The sequence below is a fragment of the Bos grunniens genome, chromosome 25 (assembly GCF_055505025.1).
Source record: "Bos grunniens cultivar Pamir isolate PY7600 chromosome 25, Bosgru_T2T1.0, whole genome shotgun sequence".
Classification (NCBI taxonomy): Eukaryota; Metazoa; Chordata; class Mammalia; order Artiodactyla; family Bovidae; genus Bos; species Bos grunniens.
Window position 1 is genome coordinate 15,327,050 of NC_141189.1, and position 21,609 is coordinate 15,348,658.

A 21,609-nucleotide genomic window follows, 5' to 3' on the forward strand; every position below is an offset into this window, starting at 1 on the left:
ATAGGCATTGTTATCATTTCAAAAATGAGGAAACAGGCTCAGAGAGGTTAGGCAACTTGCCTGACATTAAATGAGTAAGAGCCAAAATGTGTACCTAGACCAGCCTGACTCCATTGCCTGAGTTCTTCCCTCTATACGATCCTGTCTGTGGGAGGGCAGGGCCAGACGCTGGCGGTCTCAGGAGTGGGATGAAAACACTCACCTTGTACAGTAAGGCTGTGATGAGGGCCAGGAGCAGCAGTCCTCCCATGGAGCTGCTCACAAGGAGGGACATGGGGCTGTAGACCTCATACTCTTCTAGCACCATCTCTACCTGATTTGGGGATCAGAAAGTATCAGGCCTCCCACATTCCCTTTTTTTTTTTTTTTGGACTGCATCACACAGCATGTGGGATCTTAGCTCCCCGACCAGGGATTGAACCCTCTCCCGCTGCATCCTTGCATTGGACGTGTGGAGTTTTAACCACTGGACCACCAGGGAAGTCCCTCAGTTTCCCAGTCCTTAACTCCCTTCCTTCCTTCATCAGGCTCTGCCTCAAGAGGTGACATACAGAAGCCCTCATGGGCTTAGGGACGATTGTCCCATCCAGGGGCCTCCATCCCTTCTTCCTCTCTCCAAACTTGCAAGCCCTGCCCCGCCCCCCAACCACTCAGCATCACAGATTTAGCATCAGGAGCCCCCTGACCAGCCCAGCCACTGCCTACCACATGGTCATTACCTGGGCTCTCAAAAATGCCTCCTGTCCTGAAATCTGGGTGTACACAGATCTGTTGAATGTGACTTCAGCCATACTCACGACCAATGTCTTCTTCTGCAGCAACTGCAAAAGAGAAGGAGAGAGCTGGGAACTAGCTCTATAGGGGGCAGGGGAGCATGAAGGCAGCTCAGGGATAGAGAAACACCCTGGCCTAAGGGGGCACAGACACTTCAAGCCCCATCTGAGTCGAGGAAGGATGTACCTGGCTGGCCCAGCCGAAGCTGAGGTTGCCCTTCAGGATGAAGTCAAGTTCCTCTTGGACGCCGAAGGAGGGGATGTCACAGCGGAACCTCAGGCAGTCAGCGATGGAGCAGTCCTGGGAACAGGAGAAGAGTGAAGTTGAAGAGGATCTTCACTTAAGCAGGAACCACAAGAGAGAATGAAATCTAGCTGATTTGGGGATGGGGAATAGATAAACCATCAGAGGACATAAACATGGCTTTGAAGCTTAGCAGTCCATTTCCCGGGAGCCTTCAGTAGTCCTGCAGTGGGACCTTTCTCACCAGCACAAGACTGCTTGGCATCTGGGTCTGGAAGTCCGGCTGCTGGGGAGGTTCCCTCTCTGACACACAGGGGAGACTCTAGGGAAAGAGAGAAATAGCTACAGGATGATCCGCTGGTTGGAGGGTATGGGCATTGTGGGATTAGACTCTAGGGAGTGACGGAAGGCAGGTGGGCACCTGTGAAGGGGCCACCAATGCCACATCCCACACGACCACACCGTTCAGCAGGATGGGGACCCAGAAATGCACGCTGATGGCCAGTTCACGCTGACTCAGGTTATTCACCTGCAGAAAACAGAGACAAAACATGACTGTGGTCCCTGGAGCATCCCAAGTCCCTCCCCTTTCCTGGCTCCAGCTTCCAGCTCTTCCCCATCCTTCCCGCACCAGCTCCCCACATCCCCACGGTAGGGACAGAGGTGGATACTCCCTGGCCTCTCACACGATATCGATGCTCAGCTTCTCTTCTGCTCTTCTGGTCAGAAGCTGAAAAATTGAAGTACTTGGTGGATTCTTCTTGCCTGGAGAGAGAGAGGGCTTATGGGTGAAAAACAGCCTGGGGACCATCCTTGGTTGCACCTGCTGGGGAAGGGGCCCAGCAGGTGACCCAGGGGATCGGTGATGGCCCCCACGTGCCTGTGCAGCTTCAACTTTAGCCTCGGTCAGGGAGCTAGATCTCACACGTGCAACTGAAAGATCCTGCATGCCACAACTAAGACCCTGTGCAGCAAATAAATAAATATTTAAAGAGGGGGTATAACATTAACCATATCATAGACCTAATAGGAGGATTGGGCTTCCCTGGTAGCTCAGATGGTAAAGAACCTGCCAGCAATGCAGAAGACTCAGGTTCGACCCCTGGGTTGGGCAGATCCCCTGGAGAAGGGAATGGCTACCCACTCCAGTATTTTTGCCTGGAGAATTCCATGGACAGAGGAGCCTGGTGGGCTACAGTCCTTGGGGGTCACAAAGAGTTGGACATAACTGAGGGACTAACACTGCTACTAATAGAAGGGTTAAGTTATGTAAATACAGGTAAAGTACTTAAAACAAGGCCTGGCACGTCATAAGTATATAAATGTAAGCTTAATAAATAATAATAAAGTATATAAATGTAAGCTTAATAAATGTAAGTTATTGTGAGTTTTAGTGTTTTCCCATGGATAGAAGGGGAAATCCACACATAGAGTTTGGAAGGGCAATGACACTGCTTGACCCCCCTTCTCTAGTTCCCCTAAAAATTGGTGCATCAGCAGCAAACTCTGTCCCATGGCAATATTATAAGCTTATGACCAACTCTAAAGTCTCTGGAGTTTAGCCAGGTAGGTGAGGCTGTCTTGCTTCTGGCCTGGCCTGTCCCTGCTCCCTCCGCCACTTTCAGAGCCCAGAGCAGCAGCCCTTCACCTGCCTTTCCTGTGGCCTGCTGAGGCTTGTGCTCTTACAAACCATCCCTATAGTTTCGCACATCTCTGTTCTCCCCTGAGTTTTGTGAAACCCTGACCTTTCTTTGCTCTGTGTGGTCACAGACCATATCCTGTTAGAGACAAGCTCCCCACTTCAGAGTATTCAGAAAAGCCTCAGTTCTTAATCTAGTAGATCCAGTTCAGCATATTTGTGTTTGGCACAAAGGCTAGAGTTGGCTTCATGTTAAAGGAGGTCTGTACCTTGGAGAGGGAAGAGAGGATGCATAGGGGTGGCAAGGTGTGTGTGTGTCCCACCAGCAGATCAATTCATCAGAGGAGAACCAAGAATTATGGGATATGGTGGTGCAGTGGATAAGAATCTGCCTCCCACGCAGGGGACACAGGTTCCATCTCTGGTCTGGGATGATCCCACATGCTTTGGGGCAACTAAGCCGGAGCACCACAATTACTGGGCATGCCCTCTCGAGCTTGTGAGGCACAATGACTGAAGCCTGCATGCTCTAGGGCCTGTGAGCCCCTGTGTGTCAGCTACTAAAGCCCATTTGTCTGGAGCCTATGCTCTGCAACAAGAGAAGCCACAGCAACTAGAGTGTAACCCCTGATGTCCAAAACTAGAGAAAGCCTACAGGCAGCAGTGAAGACCAAGTGCAGCCAAAAATAAATAAACAAATAGCAAATAAATATAGCAGTAAAAAAAAAAAAAAAGAATTATGGGACATGGTGTGCTTAATTGCTCAGCTGTGTTGGACTCTTTTCGACCCTGTGGACTGTATCCCACCAGGCTCCTCTGTCCATGAGATTCTCCAGGCCAGAATACTGGAATGGGTAGCTGTTCCCTTCTCCAGGGGATCTTCCCAACGCAGGGATCAAATCCAGGTCTCGTGCATTGCAGGTAGATTCTTTACCATCTGACCCACCAGGGAAGCTATGGTGCTATGCTGTAAGTGTATGGCTGATCAACAAGAATTCTCATGTGAGAAATCAGAGGGGCTAGCTTAGTTACTCATCCTCAAAAGAGCAGGCTGCCCTGCAGGAGGAGGTACTAGGTTTGGAAGAAGGTCCAAGGGGAGGACAGGGATTAAGTACCTGCTGATCACTGTGTAGACAGCATATTTCACTGGGAGCTCCAGCTGGGAGGTGGTCTTGTTGGATGTAGGTTTATTATTTTCACTGGAGGGAGAGAAGGGTGCCTGGTTGGGAAGGAATCCAGGAAGAGTCTCTGGCTGGAGCATGGAACAGGAGAGAGAGGGACACACCCTACCTGGCCTGAGCTCACCTGCTTATGTTGGCACTGAGATGAAACTTATCTCCTAAGGTGGCCTTGTAGGAGACATCAAATGTGATTATGAAGGTGCCCTGAGGGAAAAGAAAGAAGGGTTGAGGATGGGGAAGGCCATGGTGGAGAGAGGGAAGGAAATGGGGTCAGGAAGAGGGAGAAGAGCAATGAGAGTTGGAGGAAGCTCTGACCTTAATGCCCTCACGGAAGATGGGGTGGTTAATGCTACAGCCGCTGCTCTTCAGGCCCTCGTTTCCGGTGGGAACTGCCTCACATGCCAGGCGCAGGGGACGCTGACCAGGTTGCTTCAGAGGAGAAGGAATTTTTAAAAACTTAGCCACATGCATATACAGGCTGAATGCAAAACAGTGGTGGCATTGCAAAGCCATAGGGGAAGCTCTCAGTAAACGGTTCTGGGAAAATTGGCCCATACAAAACAAGCAAACAAATGAACGAATAAACACTGGATCCCTACCTCACTCCATACATTAGAATAAATCCAAACTGAATTAAAGACTTAAATGTAAAAGGCAAAATCATAAATCTCTTAGAAGATAATAGAGGGGAAGGTCTTTATAACCATAGAGTAGGGAAGTACTTCTTAAACATGATACACACATAAAATACTAAATACAAAGGAAAAGTTTGATAAAAATCAACCACAATCAAATTAAGACCATCTAGGGAAGGAAAGCCAGTTAATCCTAGAGGAAATCAACCCTGAATATTCATCGGAAGGACTGATGCTGAAGCTCCAATACTTGGGGCACCTGATATGACAAGCTGACTCATTTGGGAAAGACCCTGATGCTGGGAAAGCAGAAGGGGGTAGAAGAGGATGAGATGGTTAGATAGCATCACCAACTCAACAGACAGAATCTGAGCAAACTCCCAGAGATAGTGGAGGACAGAGAAGCCTGGTGTGCTGCAGTCCATGGGGTTGCAGAGTCAGACACGCTGTAGTGACTGAGATCTAGAGAACAAACATGGTCCCCAGTAGGGAGAAGAATGGAGGGAGGAGCATACAGATCAGGTGTCAGAGGTGCAGACTACCGTTTATAAAATAAATAAGATGCAAGGATATATTATGCAGCACAGGGAATATAACCAGTGTTTTATAATAATTTTAAATTGAATGTAATCTATAAAATACTGAATTGTTATCTTGTACACCAGAAATTAATATAAGATTGTAAATCAACAGTACTTTAAAAGTTTCAGAAAAAAGGAACATACAATATGTTTCCTTATCGATGGCATCCCACTCCAGTACTCTTGCCTGGAAAATCCCATGGACGGTGGAGCCTCGTAGGCTGCAGTCCATGGGGTCGCTAAGAGTCGGACACGACTGAGCGACTTCACTTTCACTTCTCACTTTTATGCACTGGAGAAGGAAATGGCAACCCACTCCAGTGTTCTTGCCTGGAGGAGGAGCCTGGTGGGCTGCCATCTATGGGGTCGCACAGAGTCGGACACGACTGAAGCGACTTAGCAGCAGTAGCAGCAGCAGCATGGCAGAAAGCGAGGAGGCTCTTGATGAAAATGAAAGAGGAGAATGAAAAGGCTGGCTTAAAACTCAACATTCAAAAAACAAAGATCATGGCATTTGGTCCCATTACTTCATGGCAAATAGAAGGGGAAACAATGGAAACAGTGACAGACTTTATTTTCTTGGGCTCCAAAATCAGTGCAGATGGTGATGCAGCCATGAAATTAAAAGACACTTGTTCCTTGGAAGAAAAGCTATGACCAACCTACACAGCACATTAAAAAGCAGAGACATTATTTTTCTGACAAAGGTCCATATAGTCAAAGCTATTCTTTTTCCAGTAGTCATGTATGGATGTTAAGAGTTGGACCAAAAAGAAAGCTGAGTGCCGAAGTATTGATGCTTTTAAACTGTGGTGTTAGAGAAGACTCTTGAGAGTCCCTTGTACTGCGAGGAGATCAAACCAGTTAATCTTAAAGGAAATCAGTCCTGAATATTCATTGGAAGGACTGATGCTGAAGCTCCAGTACTTTAGCCATCTGATGTGAAGAACTGACTCATTGGAAAAACCCTGATGCTGGGAAAGACTGAAGGCAGGAGAAGGGGATGACAGAGGATGAGATGGTTGGATGGCATTGCCGACTCAATGGACATGAGTTTGAGCAAGCTCTAGGAGTTGGTAATAGACAGGGAAGCCTGGTGTGCTGCAGTCCATGGGGTTGCAAAGAGTCGGATACGACTGAGTGACTGAACTGAACTGAACTGAACACGTTTCCATTTATATAAAGTTCAAATATTGACAAAACTCAACAGTATAATCTAGGGATATATTTATGGGTGGTAAAGAAATACAAGGAATTGAGTATTACAAGGCAGAATAGTGATTACCTCTGCAGAGAGTATGAGGTTAGGATGAGGAAAGTTATATAAAGGGCTTCTGGAGGTGCTAGAAGTGCTTTATTTCTTTTCTTTCTTTTTCTTTTTATTAATCTTTGGACTTTGCCACGCAGCATGTAGGATCTTAGTTCCCCAACCGGGGATTGATCCCCTGCCCGCTGCATTGGCAGCACAGAGTCTTAACCACTGGACCACCAGGAAAATCCTCCCCATCTTTTAAATGTATTATTGTTTTAAAAAATCCTTTGGAGTGCTTTATTTCTTCATCTAGATGTTAATTGCATAGATTTTTGCTTAATGTTTAGTTATTAAACTATACATATGCCCTGTGCACTTCTCTCTTTGTGTGTGTTGTATATTTCATCATAGAAAAAATTAAAGGAACCTATTATAACTCAGAGCAGGAGAGAGGTCCCAGCCACTGAAGCCCAAGGGAGCTGTTTACCTGGATTGCTAACGTGCGTCGATAGGACAGCCCTGCTGGATAGTAGAAGCTGATCACAGTTCCATAGGAATCCTCGCCCTCATTGGACACCATCACTGCAACATTGAGCTCCAGGGAGCTCCCCACCACCAGGGTCTCCAGCCTGAACAAGGAAGGACAAGATTGAAAGAGAGACTCCGAGGAAACAGGTTGGAATTGAATCAGGAGTGGGGGCAGGGCTGTGGGAACGCATGAGCTACTTGCTGATGACCTTCCAGTCAAAAGCACTTCTTTGTTAGAAGGAGAGGCAAAGGGAAACACAGGGACTTCCCATCCTATGAGGATGGGAGCCCCCAAAGCTTTAGTGTATGGCTATGAAAGGAGACAGAGCTCACTCACCCTAAGAAGCTCAGGTTGACACTGAGGTCCCCTTCACAAAGGTGATCTTGCCCACAGTTCTTCTCAAAGGGGAGCTGCAGCAAAACAGTACATTCTCTTCCCATCCGTGTCTCAATCCATCCCCAGTCTCACTAGGAACACCCGTCAACACTGAGCATTACTGAGTGCCCACCCTGTGCTAGACTCTGTCCTGGCACTCACTGTCCTAGACTCTGGCAAGGAGGTGGGGCAGACAATGTGAGAGGGGCAGTTAGGATATAAGAGAAAGAGAAGACAAGGTCCTTGGCTTCAGAGAACGTAACGTTTAGTTGAGGAGTCAAATTCAACTGGAACAAGCGTTCAGCAAACATTATTAACAGTCGATAATGAGACAGGTTCTGCACTCGGAAAGGTGGCAACTGCAGGTGAATTAGACATGGTGGTTCTTACATTCAAGGAACCTACAATCCCGAGGGATTCACAGAAGTAGAGGCAGATGGCTATCAGTCCAGTCACATGGTATTTGGCCTGGTATCACCATGACACAGTAGGAGGCCAGAGAAGAAGTGATGTGCTGAGCAGTGGTTTTCAAAAGAGAAGCAGATAAGACTGGGGCTCTGGGGATGACGAGATCTTTGAGGTACAGAGAAGATGTTTTTCCAAATAAGAAATATGACATGCATGAAGGACATAGAAATCAATTGCCAAACCATGTCTTCATCTGTTTATTATGCTCTTATAGGAACACTATAAGCAATTACAGGTACCTGTAGTCACTTGACAGGGCCTCCTCTTGAAAACAGAAAGGAACTGTAACATGAAAAAGAAAGACAGACAACATGGACAAAGACAGAGAGGCAGAAAGGAGAAAAGTTGGGGGACTTCCCCAGCAGTCTAATGGTCAAGACTCCATGCCTCCTGTTATATGACACAGGGGGCTCAGCTTGGTGCTCTGTGATGACCTAGAGGGGTGGGATGGGAGGGCTGGAGGAAGGCTCAAGAGAGAGGGGATCTATGTATATTTATAGCTGATTCATGTTGTACAGCAGAAATCAACACAACACTGGAAAGCAATTATCCTCCAATTTAAAAAATTGCATCTGACTAGAGATGATCGTGCGGAGAAGGCGATGGCACCCCACTCCAGTACTCTTGCCTGGAAAATCCCATGGATGGAGGAGCCTGGTAGGCTGCAGTCCATGGGGTGGCTGAGTCGGGCATGACTAAGCGACTTCACTTTCACTTTTCACTCTCATGCATTGGAGAAGGAAATGGCAACCCACTCCAGTATTCTTGCCTGGAGAATCCCAGGGACAGAGGAGCCTGGTGGGCTGCTGTCTATGGGGTCGCACAGAGTCAGACACGACTGAAGCAACTTAGCAGCAGCAGCAGCAGAGATGATCGTGAAGTCACTCAGAAAAAGACAGACACCACCTGATATCACTTATATGTGGAGTTTGAAATATGACCCAAGTGACAGAAACAGAAATCTACGAGACAGAAACAGAATCAAGAATATAGAGAACAGACTGGTAGTTGCCAAGGGGGATTGAATGGAGAGGGTTGCATTGGGAGTTTGGGATTAACAGATGCAAATTGGTATATACAGAATGGATAAACACCAAAGTCCTACTGTAGAGCACAGGGAACTATACTCAATATCCCGTGATAAACCATAATGGAAAAGAATATGAAAAACATGTATATGTATGTATAACTGAGTCGCTTTGCTGTACAGCAGAAATTAACACAACATTGTAATTCTACTGTGTGTGTGTGTGTGTGTGTGTGTGCTAAGTCACTTCAGTCATGTCCTACCCTTTGTGACCCCACGGACTGTGGGCCTCCAGGCTCCTCTGTCCAAGGGATTCTCCAGGCAAGAATATTGGAGTGGGTTGCCTTGCCCTCCTCCAAGGGATCTTCTCAACCCAGGGATCTAACCCTCGTCTTCTACATCTCCTGCACTGGCAGGCAGGTTCTTTACCACTAGAGCCACTTGGGAAGCCCAATTCAACTATACCTCTAAAAAAAAAAAAAAAAAAAAGATTCCATACTCTACTGCAGGGGGTGCAGGTTTGATCCCTGGTCAGGGAACCAAGATCCCATGGGCCAAGTGACACAGTCAAAATAAAAAAAAAAATTGATAAATAAATTAAAATTTGGGTTTAAAAAAATAAAAGAAAAAGTTCGAAGGGTCTGCAAAATGAGAATCAGAGAGTTTATGTTGGGTCAAAGTGGATAATCAGCCTAGATGTGGGTAAGGCTACACGCTGGGCCGGGCTGTGGGAACAGGGAGGAAGCATGTTTGATGTGATGTGGTTTCGTGGGCACCTGGGAGCCACCCTAGGTTCTTCAGCACACAGAGACACAGCAAGAGTCAGCACGTCCCTGGGACTTCCTAGGAAGACTCACAGAGGCCGTGAAGAGGTCCTGGGAGCCCACAGCCAGCACGGGGCGGAGGTTCTGAGATGAGGCAATGGGCTCCCCAACCAGGGAGAAGTTGAGTCGCAGGATAATGGGGTTCACCATGTCCTCCACACAGTCCTGGAGAAGAAGGGGCTTTAAAGAACCTGCTTTCCTCCTCCTTACTGGCTACCCCGGTGAGGTCTGTCCTCCACCACATCCACGCCGTGGAAACCCGGTTCCCTAGCCCCAACTTTCTCCTCTCCCGCCCCAGGCTCCCCGCCTTTCCTGCCTCATTCAAGAGGGAGTGGAGGTGTCAGAGGCTGGCCCTGGGCTCCTTCCTCCCTCTCCCAGAACCCACAGTCCTCACTGGTATAAGCAGCTTCATGGAGTCACAGTGCTCTCCCAGCTCCAGGGTTTTTCTTCGAGTCAAAGTCCAGTTCCTGGTCTCACCAAAAACAGCACGAGAAATCAGCCGACCTGGATCCAACGCCAGATCGTATGTGACAGAACTTCGGATGTCACCTGAAGCAGAAGGGACGGAAGACGAAAAGTGAGAGAAACGCAAAGGTTCTGTTTTCATTTTTTCATGCAATGGAGATTCGCTGAGCAGTTTCTGTGGGCCATGAACTGTACCAGGTGCTGGGATACAGGTGGAGAAGATGAAGAAATATGGTCCCTGCCCTCCTGAGCTCGCAGCCTAGAAATGGAGATCAGCACGAAGGATGTAACATCACAGCGTGATCCCTGCAAGGGCCAGATTATCAGTGGCACCAGAGAGGGCTTGCTAACTCAGATCTGGCGATCAGAGATGCCTTCCTGGATGGACCTTGTCTGAGCTCTAACCTAGAGGATGAGCAGGGGTCAGGTGAAAAGTGGGGAGGGGAAAATGCCATATTTGGGGAACAGTGGCTAAGACCAGAAGGGAGAGGGAGGCTGGTACATTAATTAAAAATTATACTGAGGAGGGCTTCCTGGGTAGTTTAGTGGTGAAGAATCTGCCTGTCAATGCAGGACACACAGGTTTGATCCCTGATCTTGGAAGATCCCACATGCTGTGGAGCAACTGAGCTCATTCGCCACAACTTCGGAAGCCCTAGCGCCCTAAAGCCTGTGCTCCACACCAAGAGAAGCCTCTGCACTGCAACTAGAGAAAAGTCCATGCAGCAAGGAAGACCCAGCACAGCCAAATATAAATAAAAAAATTTTAAGTGTATGGATGGAATTCCCCTGCAGACCAGTGGCTAGGACTCCATGCTTTCACTGCTAGGGGCCAGGAGTTTGACCCCTGATCAGAGAACTAAGATCTAGCAAGACCCTTGGTGTGGCCAGAAAAAAAGGTGGGGGGAGTGCTTGGAGTAAGGGAGGCTGGAGAGGCAGAGGGGCCAAATCAGCGGGGTCACAGTGGGCAAGAATTTTAGTCTTTATAAATGCAACATGGGAGCAGGTGAGGAGTGGTGAACTGTGTTCAGGACCAATCAAGGTAACTACACCCAGGGCAGAGTGGGTGGGGGGGGGTGCAGCAAGAATAGCCGTGGACACAGCTCAGAGTGGGCTGGATGGAGAAGCCTTGTCCTCTGGCAAGGTGGAAAAGAGGGCAGACCTCTGATGTATCCTGGAGAAGGAACCTAAAGGCCTGGGTGTGGGAAGAGGGAGGGAGAAGAGCAGTTGGGTGGATGTGGAGGTGAGATCAGGGTTCCTGGCTCCATTCTGCCCTGAGGATAGGGCTGGGTAGGGGCGCCTCTGGGAGGTAAGGGTCTGGTCTACCAGGAGGAAGCTCACCTAGGCGATCCTGTGAGCTTTTGTGGATGGTGAGACAGACTGTGGCTTGCCCAGCTTCCATGGTGGTGGTCAGCTCATCCCAGCACTGATACACAGCCTTTGTCACCTCCGGGGGTGTGAATTTCATAGTCACGTTCACCTTCAGCACCGGCAGGCTCCTGAGGGTGCATGAGGGGCTGAGGACCGGCCTCTGGCCTCCGTCGGGGAAAACGAGGGAGGGGGCAGCTTGGTGAATCAGACGCAAGCGGCAGGCGAGTGGGGAGGGGGGAGTTGTCACCTGAGCAGTAGTGCATGTCCCTGGGCCCCCACAGCAAGGTCCACCAGCCCATCCTGCGTGAGGTCCTGACCCCCGCTCAGCGAACGCCCGAAATACTGGAGCCCCAGGGAGAGCTGGGAGCCTGCGATCCGCTGGCCGGAGAGAGAAAAAAGAAGTGCAAGTCAGGGGAAGGGGATGGGAAAGGTTTGAGAAGGAAAATTTGGAAAGGACACTGAATAGAGTAGTTGAAGAGAGGGGAAGGGACATCCCTGGTGGTCCAGTGGTTAAGATTCCAAGCTTCCAGTGAAGGGTGCACAGGTTTGATCTTTGGGTGGGGAACTAAGATCCCACATGTCACAGGGCACAGCCCAAAAATAAAATAATAAAAAATAAAATTAAAAAAAATGGAGGAGAGGAGTGCAGAGCAAACAAAATGAGGTCCCCAGGGTCCCCAGACAGAGATCAGAGCACTTTTGGTCCAATGAGGACCTTGAGGATGCAAGTTAATGACAAAATTAAAGCATAATGAAGACAGCATAACAGATTCTTTTACTTGTCCTCTGTACGTTCATTCATAAATACTGGAGGAATGGACAGCTTAGTGCTGTCCTCGAGTTATCCTTACAAGAAGTCAATGGAATTTGCTGATCCTTTTACGTTTCACAGAAGGAAATCAAGGTTCACAGAGGTTAAGTCAGTCACTTGCCTAAAGCCACACAGCCCACAGGGCTGGTCAGGCATTTGACCTGGGGCCTGCGATCTCTTAACCACTGAGCTGCCCACACAGTTTGAAGTCTGTTTGAAGTCAAAGGAGAGAAGAAAGAGCCTTTGTGCTTAGCTGGGCCAGGGGCAATTCAGGGAAATAAACCACTAAAAGGAGCAGGGGAATGGTCACTGCCAAGACTGGGACAGGAAGTGGCATCAGGTGAACCTAAGACACGGGAGAGGAGGTGAACAGAAGAGGTTGAAGGCTGGGGGGCCTCACCTGGCTGTGTGTGGGGCCAATGCCCAGTTCCGAGGTTCCGTGAAACAGGTAGACAGCACCCTGGTTCTCCTGCTCTCCGGGGGCCCCAATGGCCACATCCGCCAGCCTGTCCCCATTCACATCTCCCAGCACTGTCAGGGCTGCCCCAAAGCGGCTCCAGGGGTGGCCAGGCTCCCCTCGCAGAACAGCATCACACTGCCACTTAGTCCCCTGCAGAACGAAAATGGTGTCAGGGCTCACCCACACCCAGACCCCACCCAGCCCGGGTCTCATCACTACTCACCCCCCGGGGAAAGGGGCACACGGACACCTGGCCCCCCTGGGTCTGCTCGTAGAAATGAGGGGCCCCGATGAGGACCAGGTCAGAGCTACTATCTCCATTCACATCCACGGAGCAGAGGGAGGCCCCGAAGTAGGAGCCGATCTGGAAGGCAGAGTTGGGAGTCATCCTGTCTGCCCTCTGCCAGGGGCACGCCCTGGGCCAAGTCCCACCTCTCCCCAGACACCAACACCTCCCCCAGAGGCCCTGCACCCGCTTCCTCTCCTCCTTCTCTGCCCCTGAAGACCCCCTCCACACTCAACCTGGGTCCCTGTGACTTCAGCCTGCGGCCTCCATTGCCTGGACACCTGGGTGAAGAGGACCACCTTCCCGGTGTGCTGATGGCGGGGCGCCCCCAGGATCAGGCTCTGTGCCCCCCTCCAAAGGGCCAGCTCTGTGGAGTAACCTGAAGGGGCCAGGATCAGTACAGAGGCGTCACCACCCCCGTCCCCTCTTCCCCCACCCCTGGGCCCCTGTCCTTCCCAGGCAGCCCATCTCCTGCCCAGCCCCCAACCGCAGCCTTGTCTCACCCAGATACGAGTCCCTCATGTCCACGTGCTCCTGGGACATGTTAATGAAGGTGGGGTTCTTATTTGGGGGGTACAGGAAGGCACCTCCAGACCAGCTGAAGCTCCCCACAGCCCCCAGAACTGGTCCATCCTGGGAGAAAAGAAAGGATTCCAGGGTGAGCAGGTGGGAAGAAGACAGCCTATTCTGAAGAAATGCCTGCCGCTGACTCCGCCCACTCATCTGGAATTCTCTCTTGTCATTTCTTGCTCTCATCAGCAGCCTCGTGTCCCTGACTCCTACATCTCTCAGGCATCCCCACTGCCACTGTCAGCGTCACCCCAGCGCCTCTCACCCACTGTCCTTTCTGCCTCCTCGCTTGTTCTCCTCTGCTTCATCTACTGTCCCAGAGTTGGGCTTTTTAAACCCAAATGTGCAGCCACTACCCTGCTGGCAAACCAAAGTGATTCCCTGTCATCAAACCCCCGGGGGTGGCATTTAGCATCCTTTGCAATCAAGTCTATGGAGTTACCCTGTGTTCCAGAACACACCAACCCTCTGACCTGGACACTCCTCTCTCCTTTTTCTGGGACTCAGCTCCTCTCTCTGGAGGAGATGTAACAAAGTTACATCTGTGAGATGTTCCTGGCTCCCTCAGAAAGTGCTAGGCATTTCCTCTTCTGAATACTTTGTTTATTGCCTTTTCAAACTCTTGATTATGGCTAATTTAGGACATATACAAAAGTCAAAAGGAACGTGTAATGAACCCATTAGTACCCATGACCTAGCATCACTGATTAACTCATGACAAACCTTGTTCCATTTCTCTGCCCCCTCAATTGCCCTCAGAATTATTCTGGGTAAGGGGCTTCCCTGGTGGTCCAGGAGCTAAGACTCTGCACTCCAAACGCAGGGAGCCAGGGTTCATTCCCTGGTCAGGGAACTAGATCCTACATGCCACAACTACAACCTGGTGCAGCCGAATAAATACACCAATAAACATTCTTCTGGATAATATCCTTCTGGATATTTTGAACACATACCTCCTTTCAGACAACTGTCTGTCTCTATCATTATTTTGAACTGAACTGATCGTCACTTCTCTGGTCTTCGTGGTCTGGTCTTTCTCAACTTTTCAGCCCTCTCTCCATGCTGCCCCTAGCTCCCTCTGCTCCGGCTGCGCTGGCCCTTCTCTCATTCTAGTGTAGTAACCCCATTCCTGCCTCAGGACCTTTGCACCTGCTGTTTCCTCTACCTGGAGCAATTTCTCCCTAGATATTTCCAGGCCTCACCCTTTCTCATCATTCAGCCTCAGTGGTTATTCCTTAGCCCTCCTCTGATCACCTCTCTTCTTCTATTGCAGTGCTTAGCACCATCTGAAAGTCTCATTTCTTTGTTTTTTTATCATCTCCTCCCACTAGTTATGCATTCCAGGAAAGCAGGGACCTCAGCTATCCCATTCTCTGCTGTGCTTCTAGCACCTATATACACCGCCTGTGTGTCTCTCCCAGACTAGACAGTGAGCTTGAGGATTGAGTCCACTTTCTTGTTTATTCTGAGTCCCGGCTCCCAGCCCCAGGCTGGTGCCTGAGACTCTTAATCAAGCACACGCTCCACCCACCATTGTGAGGATGGAACTGAAGCCTTCTTGAGACATCTCATGCTGGAAGGAGCTACTTGTCCCCGACTGTGTTCCTGTGGGGGAAATGGGTCACTCAGGCTCCCAGAGACCTAGAGACGGTGAGAATTCAGAGCAGAGAGAGGAGAATGCGGTTTGGGGCTTGGGTTCTGGGTAACGATTTGGGGCGAGCTAGAGTAGGGATCCAGAAAGAGGACTCTTGGACTGCAAGGAGGTCGAACCAGTCAATCCTAAAGGAAATCAGCCCTGAATGTGCACTGGAAGGACTGATGCTGAAGCTCCAATACTTTGTCCACCTATGTGAAGAGCTGACTCATTGGAAAAGACCTTGATGCTGGGAAAAATTGAGGGCGGGTGGAGAAGGGGGCAACAGAGGATGAGATGGTTGCATGGCATCACTGACTCACTGGACATGAGTTTGAGCAAGCTCCAGGAGATAGTGAAGGACAGGCAAGCCTGGAGTGCTGCAGTCCACGGGGTCGCAAAGAGTCAGACATGAGGGAGCCACTGAACAACAACAACACGGGTAGGGACAGATCCTCCGGACTGTGGGGGACAACTGGATCTCGGCTCTTTCGGTTCCAACACCCAAACTCACTCCCCATTTACCCTCAACTGCAAAGATCTTCTCCTGAAGCTGCTTTTGGATGCTGCTGAGTGCTGCAAAGCTGTCCACCTTGAACACGTGGTCCTTTGAAGGCATGGAGCCAATGATTTTCAACTCCTCCCTGGCAGCGTGTGCCTGGAAAGCATCTCCCACCTGTGGCAGAGAGGCACATGAGGAGGAGGGGCCCGCCAGCCCTTCTACCTGGGGGAGGTGAAGGCTGAGTCTGGGGGAGCCAGGAGGAAGGTGCGCACCCCAATAGCGTAACGGATGATGTTGGCTTTCTCTGCCTCGGGGATGACGTCTTTGTATTCCAGGGGGTCTTTATATTTCTCCCCATCTGTGATGACAATGATGATTTTCCTGGCACTCTTACGGGCCCCATTCTTACTGTGAAATAGTTCTCTCCTGTCAAGGAAGAAAGCGGGGGTAACTCTACTGAGATTCTGGGAAGCAATCATTTGCAGCACCAGAAGCTCCTCTGGAGAGACCGCGGAGGCCTGGTACCCTGAGACTCAGGCATGTTAAGTCATCGATACTGACAAAAATTACTGGCCCCAGCATCTAAGCCATTTTCTTTCTGGGCCACCTGACCCCCAGTATTGGGCAGGCACGTGGTAGTACGTAGAGAGCAAGAATGGATGAGGGATGAGGAAGAGAAAGGAGCTGAGTGGGGAGAAAGGCCCAAAGAAGACACTTGGCAATAATTCCTGAGTCCAGGGAGGTAAAGAGCAGCTGCATTTTTTTTTTTTAAATAAAATCCACAGCCGTTTATCTCGGACTTCTTGGGCAGAAGCACTGCGCTCGTGTTATCTCATTTAATCCTTCCAACCAAGTTGTGAATTTATCCTCATTTGACCATTTTCCAAGACTTAGAAAAAGCCTATTACTCCAACGGTGACCCAGGTAGCAAGCATGGGAACCGAGAAGCAAACCCAAGTGGGCTCAGAGTCCAGCCAATCCAAAGCCAGGCAAAGGGGAAACACACCGCAAAGAAGTTGGGCCTTCGCCCTGGCTCAGGGGATTGCAACCAGCGAGGGGACCAGAAACACTCCAGGGAGACTCTGCCTGCGCTTCCCTGTGAGCCCTTTCTCCAGATCCTCCTTCAAACACTAGAAAGCGCCAGACAGCGGCGGGGGAAGCATTTTATCCGCAGGTAGTGGGGGTCGGAGCTTACACCACTCTCCGGATACCGGTGGCTGTGAACGTCAGACCATTCAGCTGGGCAATGGGATCCACCAGGCTCTGAGAGCTCCGGCTGGTCCAAAATTGATTGAAGGTGAAATGGGTCTTCATAAGGTTTGAATATTGCATCAGTGAGAACTGTGAAGGCGAAGAAAAGGGCCCTGGAGCTCAGGAGTTGTTTTTTTGTGTGTGTGTTTTTTTTAGTAAATTTTAAATTTTGGAATAATTTTGCACTTACAAACCATGTTCCACATGATTTTGAGGCCTGACAAGTATATACTGAAACCCAGAAAAAGAAAACTGGAAAATCAAAGCTAAATATTGCTTCTTTCATGGTTTACAAAGAATAACCTTGCCGACTACTGTATTTGTTAAATTTAGATTAAAAAAATTTTTATAATATGCAAAATCAATTTGAAGTCTATATTTCCTTGTTTCTCAAGAATTAATGGACTTCCTAGGTGGCTCAATGGTAAAGAATCCACCTGCCAATGCAGGAGACTCAGGAGACGCTGGTTTGATCCCTAGGTCGGGAAGATCCCCTGGAGAAGGAAATGGTAACCCACTCCAGTATTCTTGCCTGGGAAATCCCATGGACAGAGGGGCAACAAGAATTTACACACACACACACACACACATACATATACACACACACACTGGTTACTGGGAAATAAAATAATAAGATAAATCATGAGTTATATGGAAAACATGATAAAGAAATCATCAATTATTTGGCCAAGTTACCTTCAGTCAAATTTCACAGCAAAATTATTTGATATTCCTTTCAATGTATTTAAATAGCAAAAACCTATTTCCTGTGGCACATGGGGACATAGTAAATGTGATGGGGGAACCTCGTCTCAGGTCAGGTCTCCAACTGGCCCTGCATGGGGACCATGCCTTGACCTTGGACCGTAGCTTCCTCAAGGCACAGGCCTATCGATCCTGCCCCCAGGGACGCCAGGCAGCCTCCCAGGTTGACCTTCCCAGAGGCAGACCCTCCCCCATCCTACTCCCCAGGCCTCAGAGGGCCTAGTCTTCACCTGCGTGTTGGTGCCCTTGGAACGGTCCATCACAGCTCTGACAAAGTTCTTCATCCGTGTAAAGTCGGTTTGGTCAATGCTGCCAGAGCCATCAATCAAGAAGGCGATGTCAATCTCTTGATTTGTACACTCTGCAGAGAGGGAGAGAGGAATCAGAAACGCATGTTTGAGGGCACTTCCTTGGTGGTCCGGTGGTTAAGAATCCTGCCTGCCAATGCAGGGGACATGAGTTTGATCCCCGATCCGGGGAGATTCCATATGCCTCGGGGCAACTAAGCTGTGCACCACAGCTACTAAGCCCATGCACTCTAGGGCCTGTGCTCTGCAACAAAAAAAGCCACTGCAGTGAGAAGGCTGCACACCACAACTGGAGAGTAGCCCCTGCTTGCTGCAACTAGAGAGAGCCTGCACGCAGCAACAAAGACCCAGCTCAGTCAAAAGTAAATAAATAAACTAAAAAACAAGAAACTCATGTGTGGGTCCTAGCCACTTCCTGGGGCCCAGAAACCCTTTCTGCTCCACAGAGTCAAGGAGCCATTCTTGGCACAGGGACCAATCCCCACACTATCCACGGAGGAGGTCCAAATTTATTGTCTCAGCCCCTTCTCCCTTTAGCAGAGTCCCTGTTTCTCCCCTCCTCCCACAAGGCTTACAAAAGGGGAGAAAGAAGTAGAGCATGGGGGCAGGGTGGGCTCCTCATTCTGTTAGTCAATAAATATTTATTGATTACACATGTCAGAGATACTGTGGCATGCGTGCGTGTGTGTGTGTGGTGGGGGGGCACACACGTGTGCTAAGTCGCTTCAGTTGTGTCCAACTCTTTGCAATCTTATGGACTGAATTTAGCCCACCAGGCTCCTCTGTCCATGGTATTTCCCAGGCAAGATACTTAAACATTGCCATTTCCTCCTCCAGGCGACATTCCTGACTCAAGGATTGAACCCCTGTCTCCTGCTTGGCAGACGGATTCTTTACCATGTAGCCACCTGGGCACCCACACAGGATTATTGAAAAGATAAAAAGAATAGATATGTCAGCGCTGCTCTCTCCATTCGTCCCACCCTCTCCTTCCCGTGCTGTGTCCTATACAGCACAGGGAGCTCCTAGAGGGGTGGGATGGGGGAGCGGGAGGGAGGCTCAGGAGGGAGGGGATATATGATTACATACAGCTGACTCACTTTGTGGTACAGCAGAAACTAACACAACAATGTAAAGGAGTCCTGCTCCAATTTTAAAAAGGAATGAATATGTACCTGAAGTACTTAGGACAGGGCTTGGCGCCCCATACGGGGTAGGTGTTATCACCATCATCACCATATACCAGGCATTTTTCTGTGCCCAAGGACACACCTGGAACACATGCTAAGGTGTGCTCCCGAGACCTGTCCCCCATCAGGATGGACGTGCTCATTCCCAGCTGTAGGGAGTTGGCTGTCAATGGCTCCCGATGGAGTTCCTCCCTAGTGTCACCCTACTCAAAAGGGAGGTGTCTTGCCCAAGGTTACACTTTGTGCTCCAGGGGGCAACCAGTACCCAGCCATGCTCCAAGCTCCCGGTGGGGCAACTGAGGCCTCTCACAGTCTACCCTCTCCATCTACTACTCAGTCCTGCTTCCCTCATACTCTCATGGGGGTTGCTCCTGACAATATTCTCAACGGAGCCTCAGAGTCCGTCTCTAGGGAAATCTGATTGAAGGCCAGAGTTTTATAAAAAATCTCGTTCCTGCCCTTGTGGAGTCCACACAGTAGTAGAGAGACACAGCATATGTACATGAAGAAATAAGACGTTTCAGGCTGTCCCCAGACTTACGTAGGGGGTGGTGGTCTCCGTGCAAAACCCAGCTGATGCCTCTACCAGCACCCCACATCCTGTGTTGGTCTCGGGGTGCTAAGAGATCAGGCCACCACAACCTTGAGGTGTGAGGCAGAGCTGTGGCAGCCGGCCTCAGGTCACTGAAGCAAAAATGCCTTCTCCTAGCTCCTCACTCCTCCCCCACCCTGCCTGCTCAACCAGTATCACCAGTGCTGAGAAGAAGTGGAAGAATGGAAGGTCACTTTCCTCCCTGCTTCCTTGGAGACTAGGAAATCCAGCCACCCACAGGGCAGGCTGAGTGTGTGCTCAGGTGCTCCCAAGCTGGGTAGCTGGTGTTCTCTGTAACCATATCTTGTACTCATACCCACTTTTTTTAGCTGCATGACAAAATCCCCCTCCCCCTCCACATGCTCTCTCAGACAAGGCCTGTGGCCAGTGCCCTTGCAATGTCACTTCTGTTTCTTGCTCTTTTTATTGTATCCCACAGCAGGCACCTGGCTGTAGCTGATTGCCTTCTGGAAAAAGAACCAAGCCAGTCAGGCAAGGTTGGTTCAAGCTCTGGGCTCTGCCACTTCCTAAAGTGGAAACTCATCTCTCTGAGCCTCAGTCTTCTCATCTATAAAATGGGGATCATCCTGGCCTCCACGAGGATCTTATGAGGACCTAGAAGGGGATGCACACCCAGCACCCAGTATCCAGCACTGCCTGGCGCACAGTCCTTCCACATCTATTCAAACCTGCCTTCTCTGCACCAGTTTTACACAGGTATGTCCCATTTTCATCAGACATCACATCTCATAAGCCCCAGAAACAACTAAGAGAAGACATTTACCACTTAGTGTTCAAATCCGCTTCTCCTGCCCTGCTGCACAGACATCCCCAGTGGGGCCTGGGACCCATAAGAGTCTTTGCCACTCTCTCTGTCCCCTCTGTAGACTCTGCTCTCACAACTTTGTCTGGGGGCTATTTCTGCTGCTGCTTCACTTTTGGCTAAACGCCCACGAAGTCTGGGTTTGTGTTTTCTCTGGGCCAAAACATATGCCTTGGGACTCTCCTGGTGGTCCAATGGTTAAGAATCTGCCTGCCAATGCAGGGAACATGGGTTTGATCCCTGGTCGGGGTGGTAAGACCCACATGCTGTGGGGCAACTAAGCCTGTGTGCCACAGCTCCTGAGCCCAAGCTCTACGGCCCGTGCCCCACAGAAAGAGAAGTCACTGCAGGGAGAAGCCCACACACCACAACTAGAGAGTGACCCTTACTCACTGCAGCTAGAGAAGGCTTGCGTAGCAATGAAGACCCAGTGCAGCCATAAATAGATAAGTAAACAACAGTAACAAAACATGTGCCTTGTGCGGTCCCTGGCTCTCACTGGGGGCCCATTGTTTCCTTTGATGCCACGCACGGGGTTGTTTATCTGTGCCTTCCTCCTGGTCCAAACAGATGGTCTTCAGTTAGAAAATCAGTCATAAAGGCAATCACATACACATGCCAGGCTGGAGTCTAAGCACTTAGACATGTATATTAAATCTTTAAATCCTAATAACCACCTCAATTATTAAGCTCCATTTTACCAGTGAGGAAACTGAGGCCCAGGGAATGAAGCCACTTGCCCAAGGACACAGAAGATGAACTTGTAAGGACTGACCTTCAGAGGACTTCACTGTTGGCCCAATGGTTATGAATCTGCCTTGAAATATAGGATACTTGGGTTTCACCCCTGGTCTGGGAAGATTCCACATGCCTCGGAGCAACTAAGCCCATACACCACAACTACTGAAGCCCATATGCTCTAGAGCCTGGGAGTTGCAACTACTGAGCCCCTGTGCTGTAACTACGGAGACCTGTATGTGCTCTAGAGCATGTGCTCTGAAACAAGAGAAGCCAGCACAATGAGAAGCCCTCTCACTGCAGCTAGAGAGTAGCC

At 49.6% G+C, this 21,609-nt stretch overlaps 1 protein-coding gene across 3 annotated transcripts in view; it reads right to left on the reverse strand.

The window, feature by feature from the left end:
• LOC147345079 (integrin alpha-D-like) overlaps positions 1-21,609 on the reverse strand; it is a 29,746-nt gene that overhangs the window by 2,418 nt on the left and 5,719 nt on the right. The window contains exons 6-29 of one of the 3 annotated variants that reach the window (XR_015154522.1): positions 17,873-18,003; positions 16,822-16,967; positions 15,899-16,052; positions 15,650-15,800; positions 15,023-15,096; positions 13,425-13,554; positions 13,158-13,300; positions 12,859-12,999; positions 12,576-12,785; positions 11,612-11,742; positions 11,335-11,492; positions 9,923-10,077; positions 9,562-9,693; positions 7,171-7,244; positions 6,793-6,934; positions 4,153-4,266; positions 3,962-4,041; positions 3,772-3,855; positions 1,704-1,782; positions 1,439-1,546; positions 1,262-1,359; positions 961-1,074; positions 720-821; positions 203-313 (exon numbers count right to left, since the gene is read on the reverse strand). Coding sequence is in view for 2 of the 3 variants with exons in the window: in XM_086374788.1 (XP_086230914.1) it covers positions 203-313; positions 720-821; positions 961-1,074; positions 1,262-1,339; positions 1,439-1,546; positions 1,704-1,782; positions 3,772-3,855; positions 3,962-4,041; positions 4,153-4,266; positions 6,793-6,934; positions 7,171-7,244; positions 9,562-9,693; positions 9,923-10,077; positions 11,335-11,492; positions 11,612-11,742; positions 12,576-12,785; positions 12,859-12,999; positions 13,158-13,300; positions 13,425-13,554; positions 15,023-15,096; positions 15,650-15,800; positions 15,899-16,052; positions 16,822-16,967; positions 17,873-18,003 (2,942 nt within the window). In the remaining variant the exon portion in view is untranslated. Of the gene's footprint in view, positions 1-202; positions 314-719; positions 822-960; positions 1,075-1,261; positions 1,360-1,438; positions 1,547-1,703; positions 1,783-3,771; positions 3,856-3,961; positions 4,042-4,152; positions 4,267-6,792; positions 6,935-7,170; positions 7,245-9,561; positions 9,694-9,922; positions 10,078-11,334; positions 11,493-11,611; positions 11,743-12,575; positions 12,786-12,858; positions 13,000-13,157; positions 13,301-13,424; positions 13,555-15,022; positions 15,133-15,649; positions 15,801-15,898; positions 16,053-16,821; positions 16,968-17,872; positions 18,004-21,609 lie in introns of those variants that run through there. The other 2 variants (XM_086374788.1, XM_086374789.1) reach the window with 2 other exon arrangements.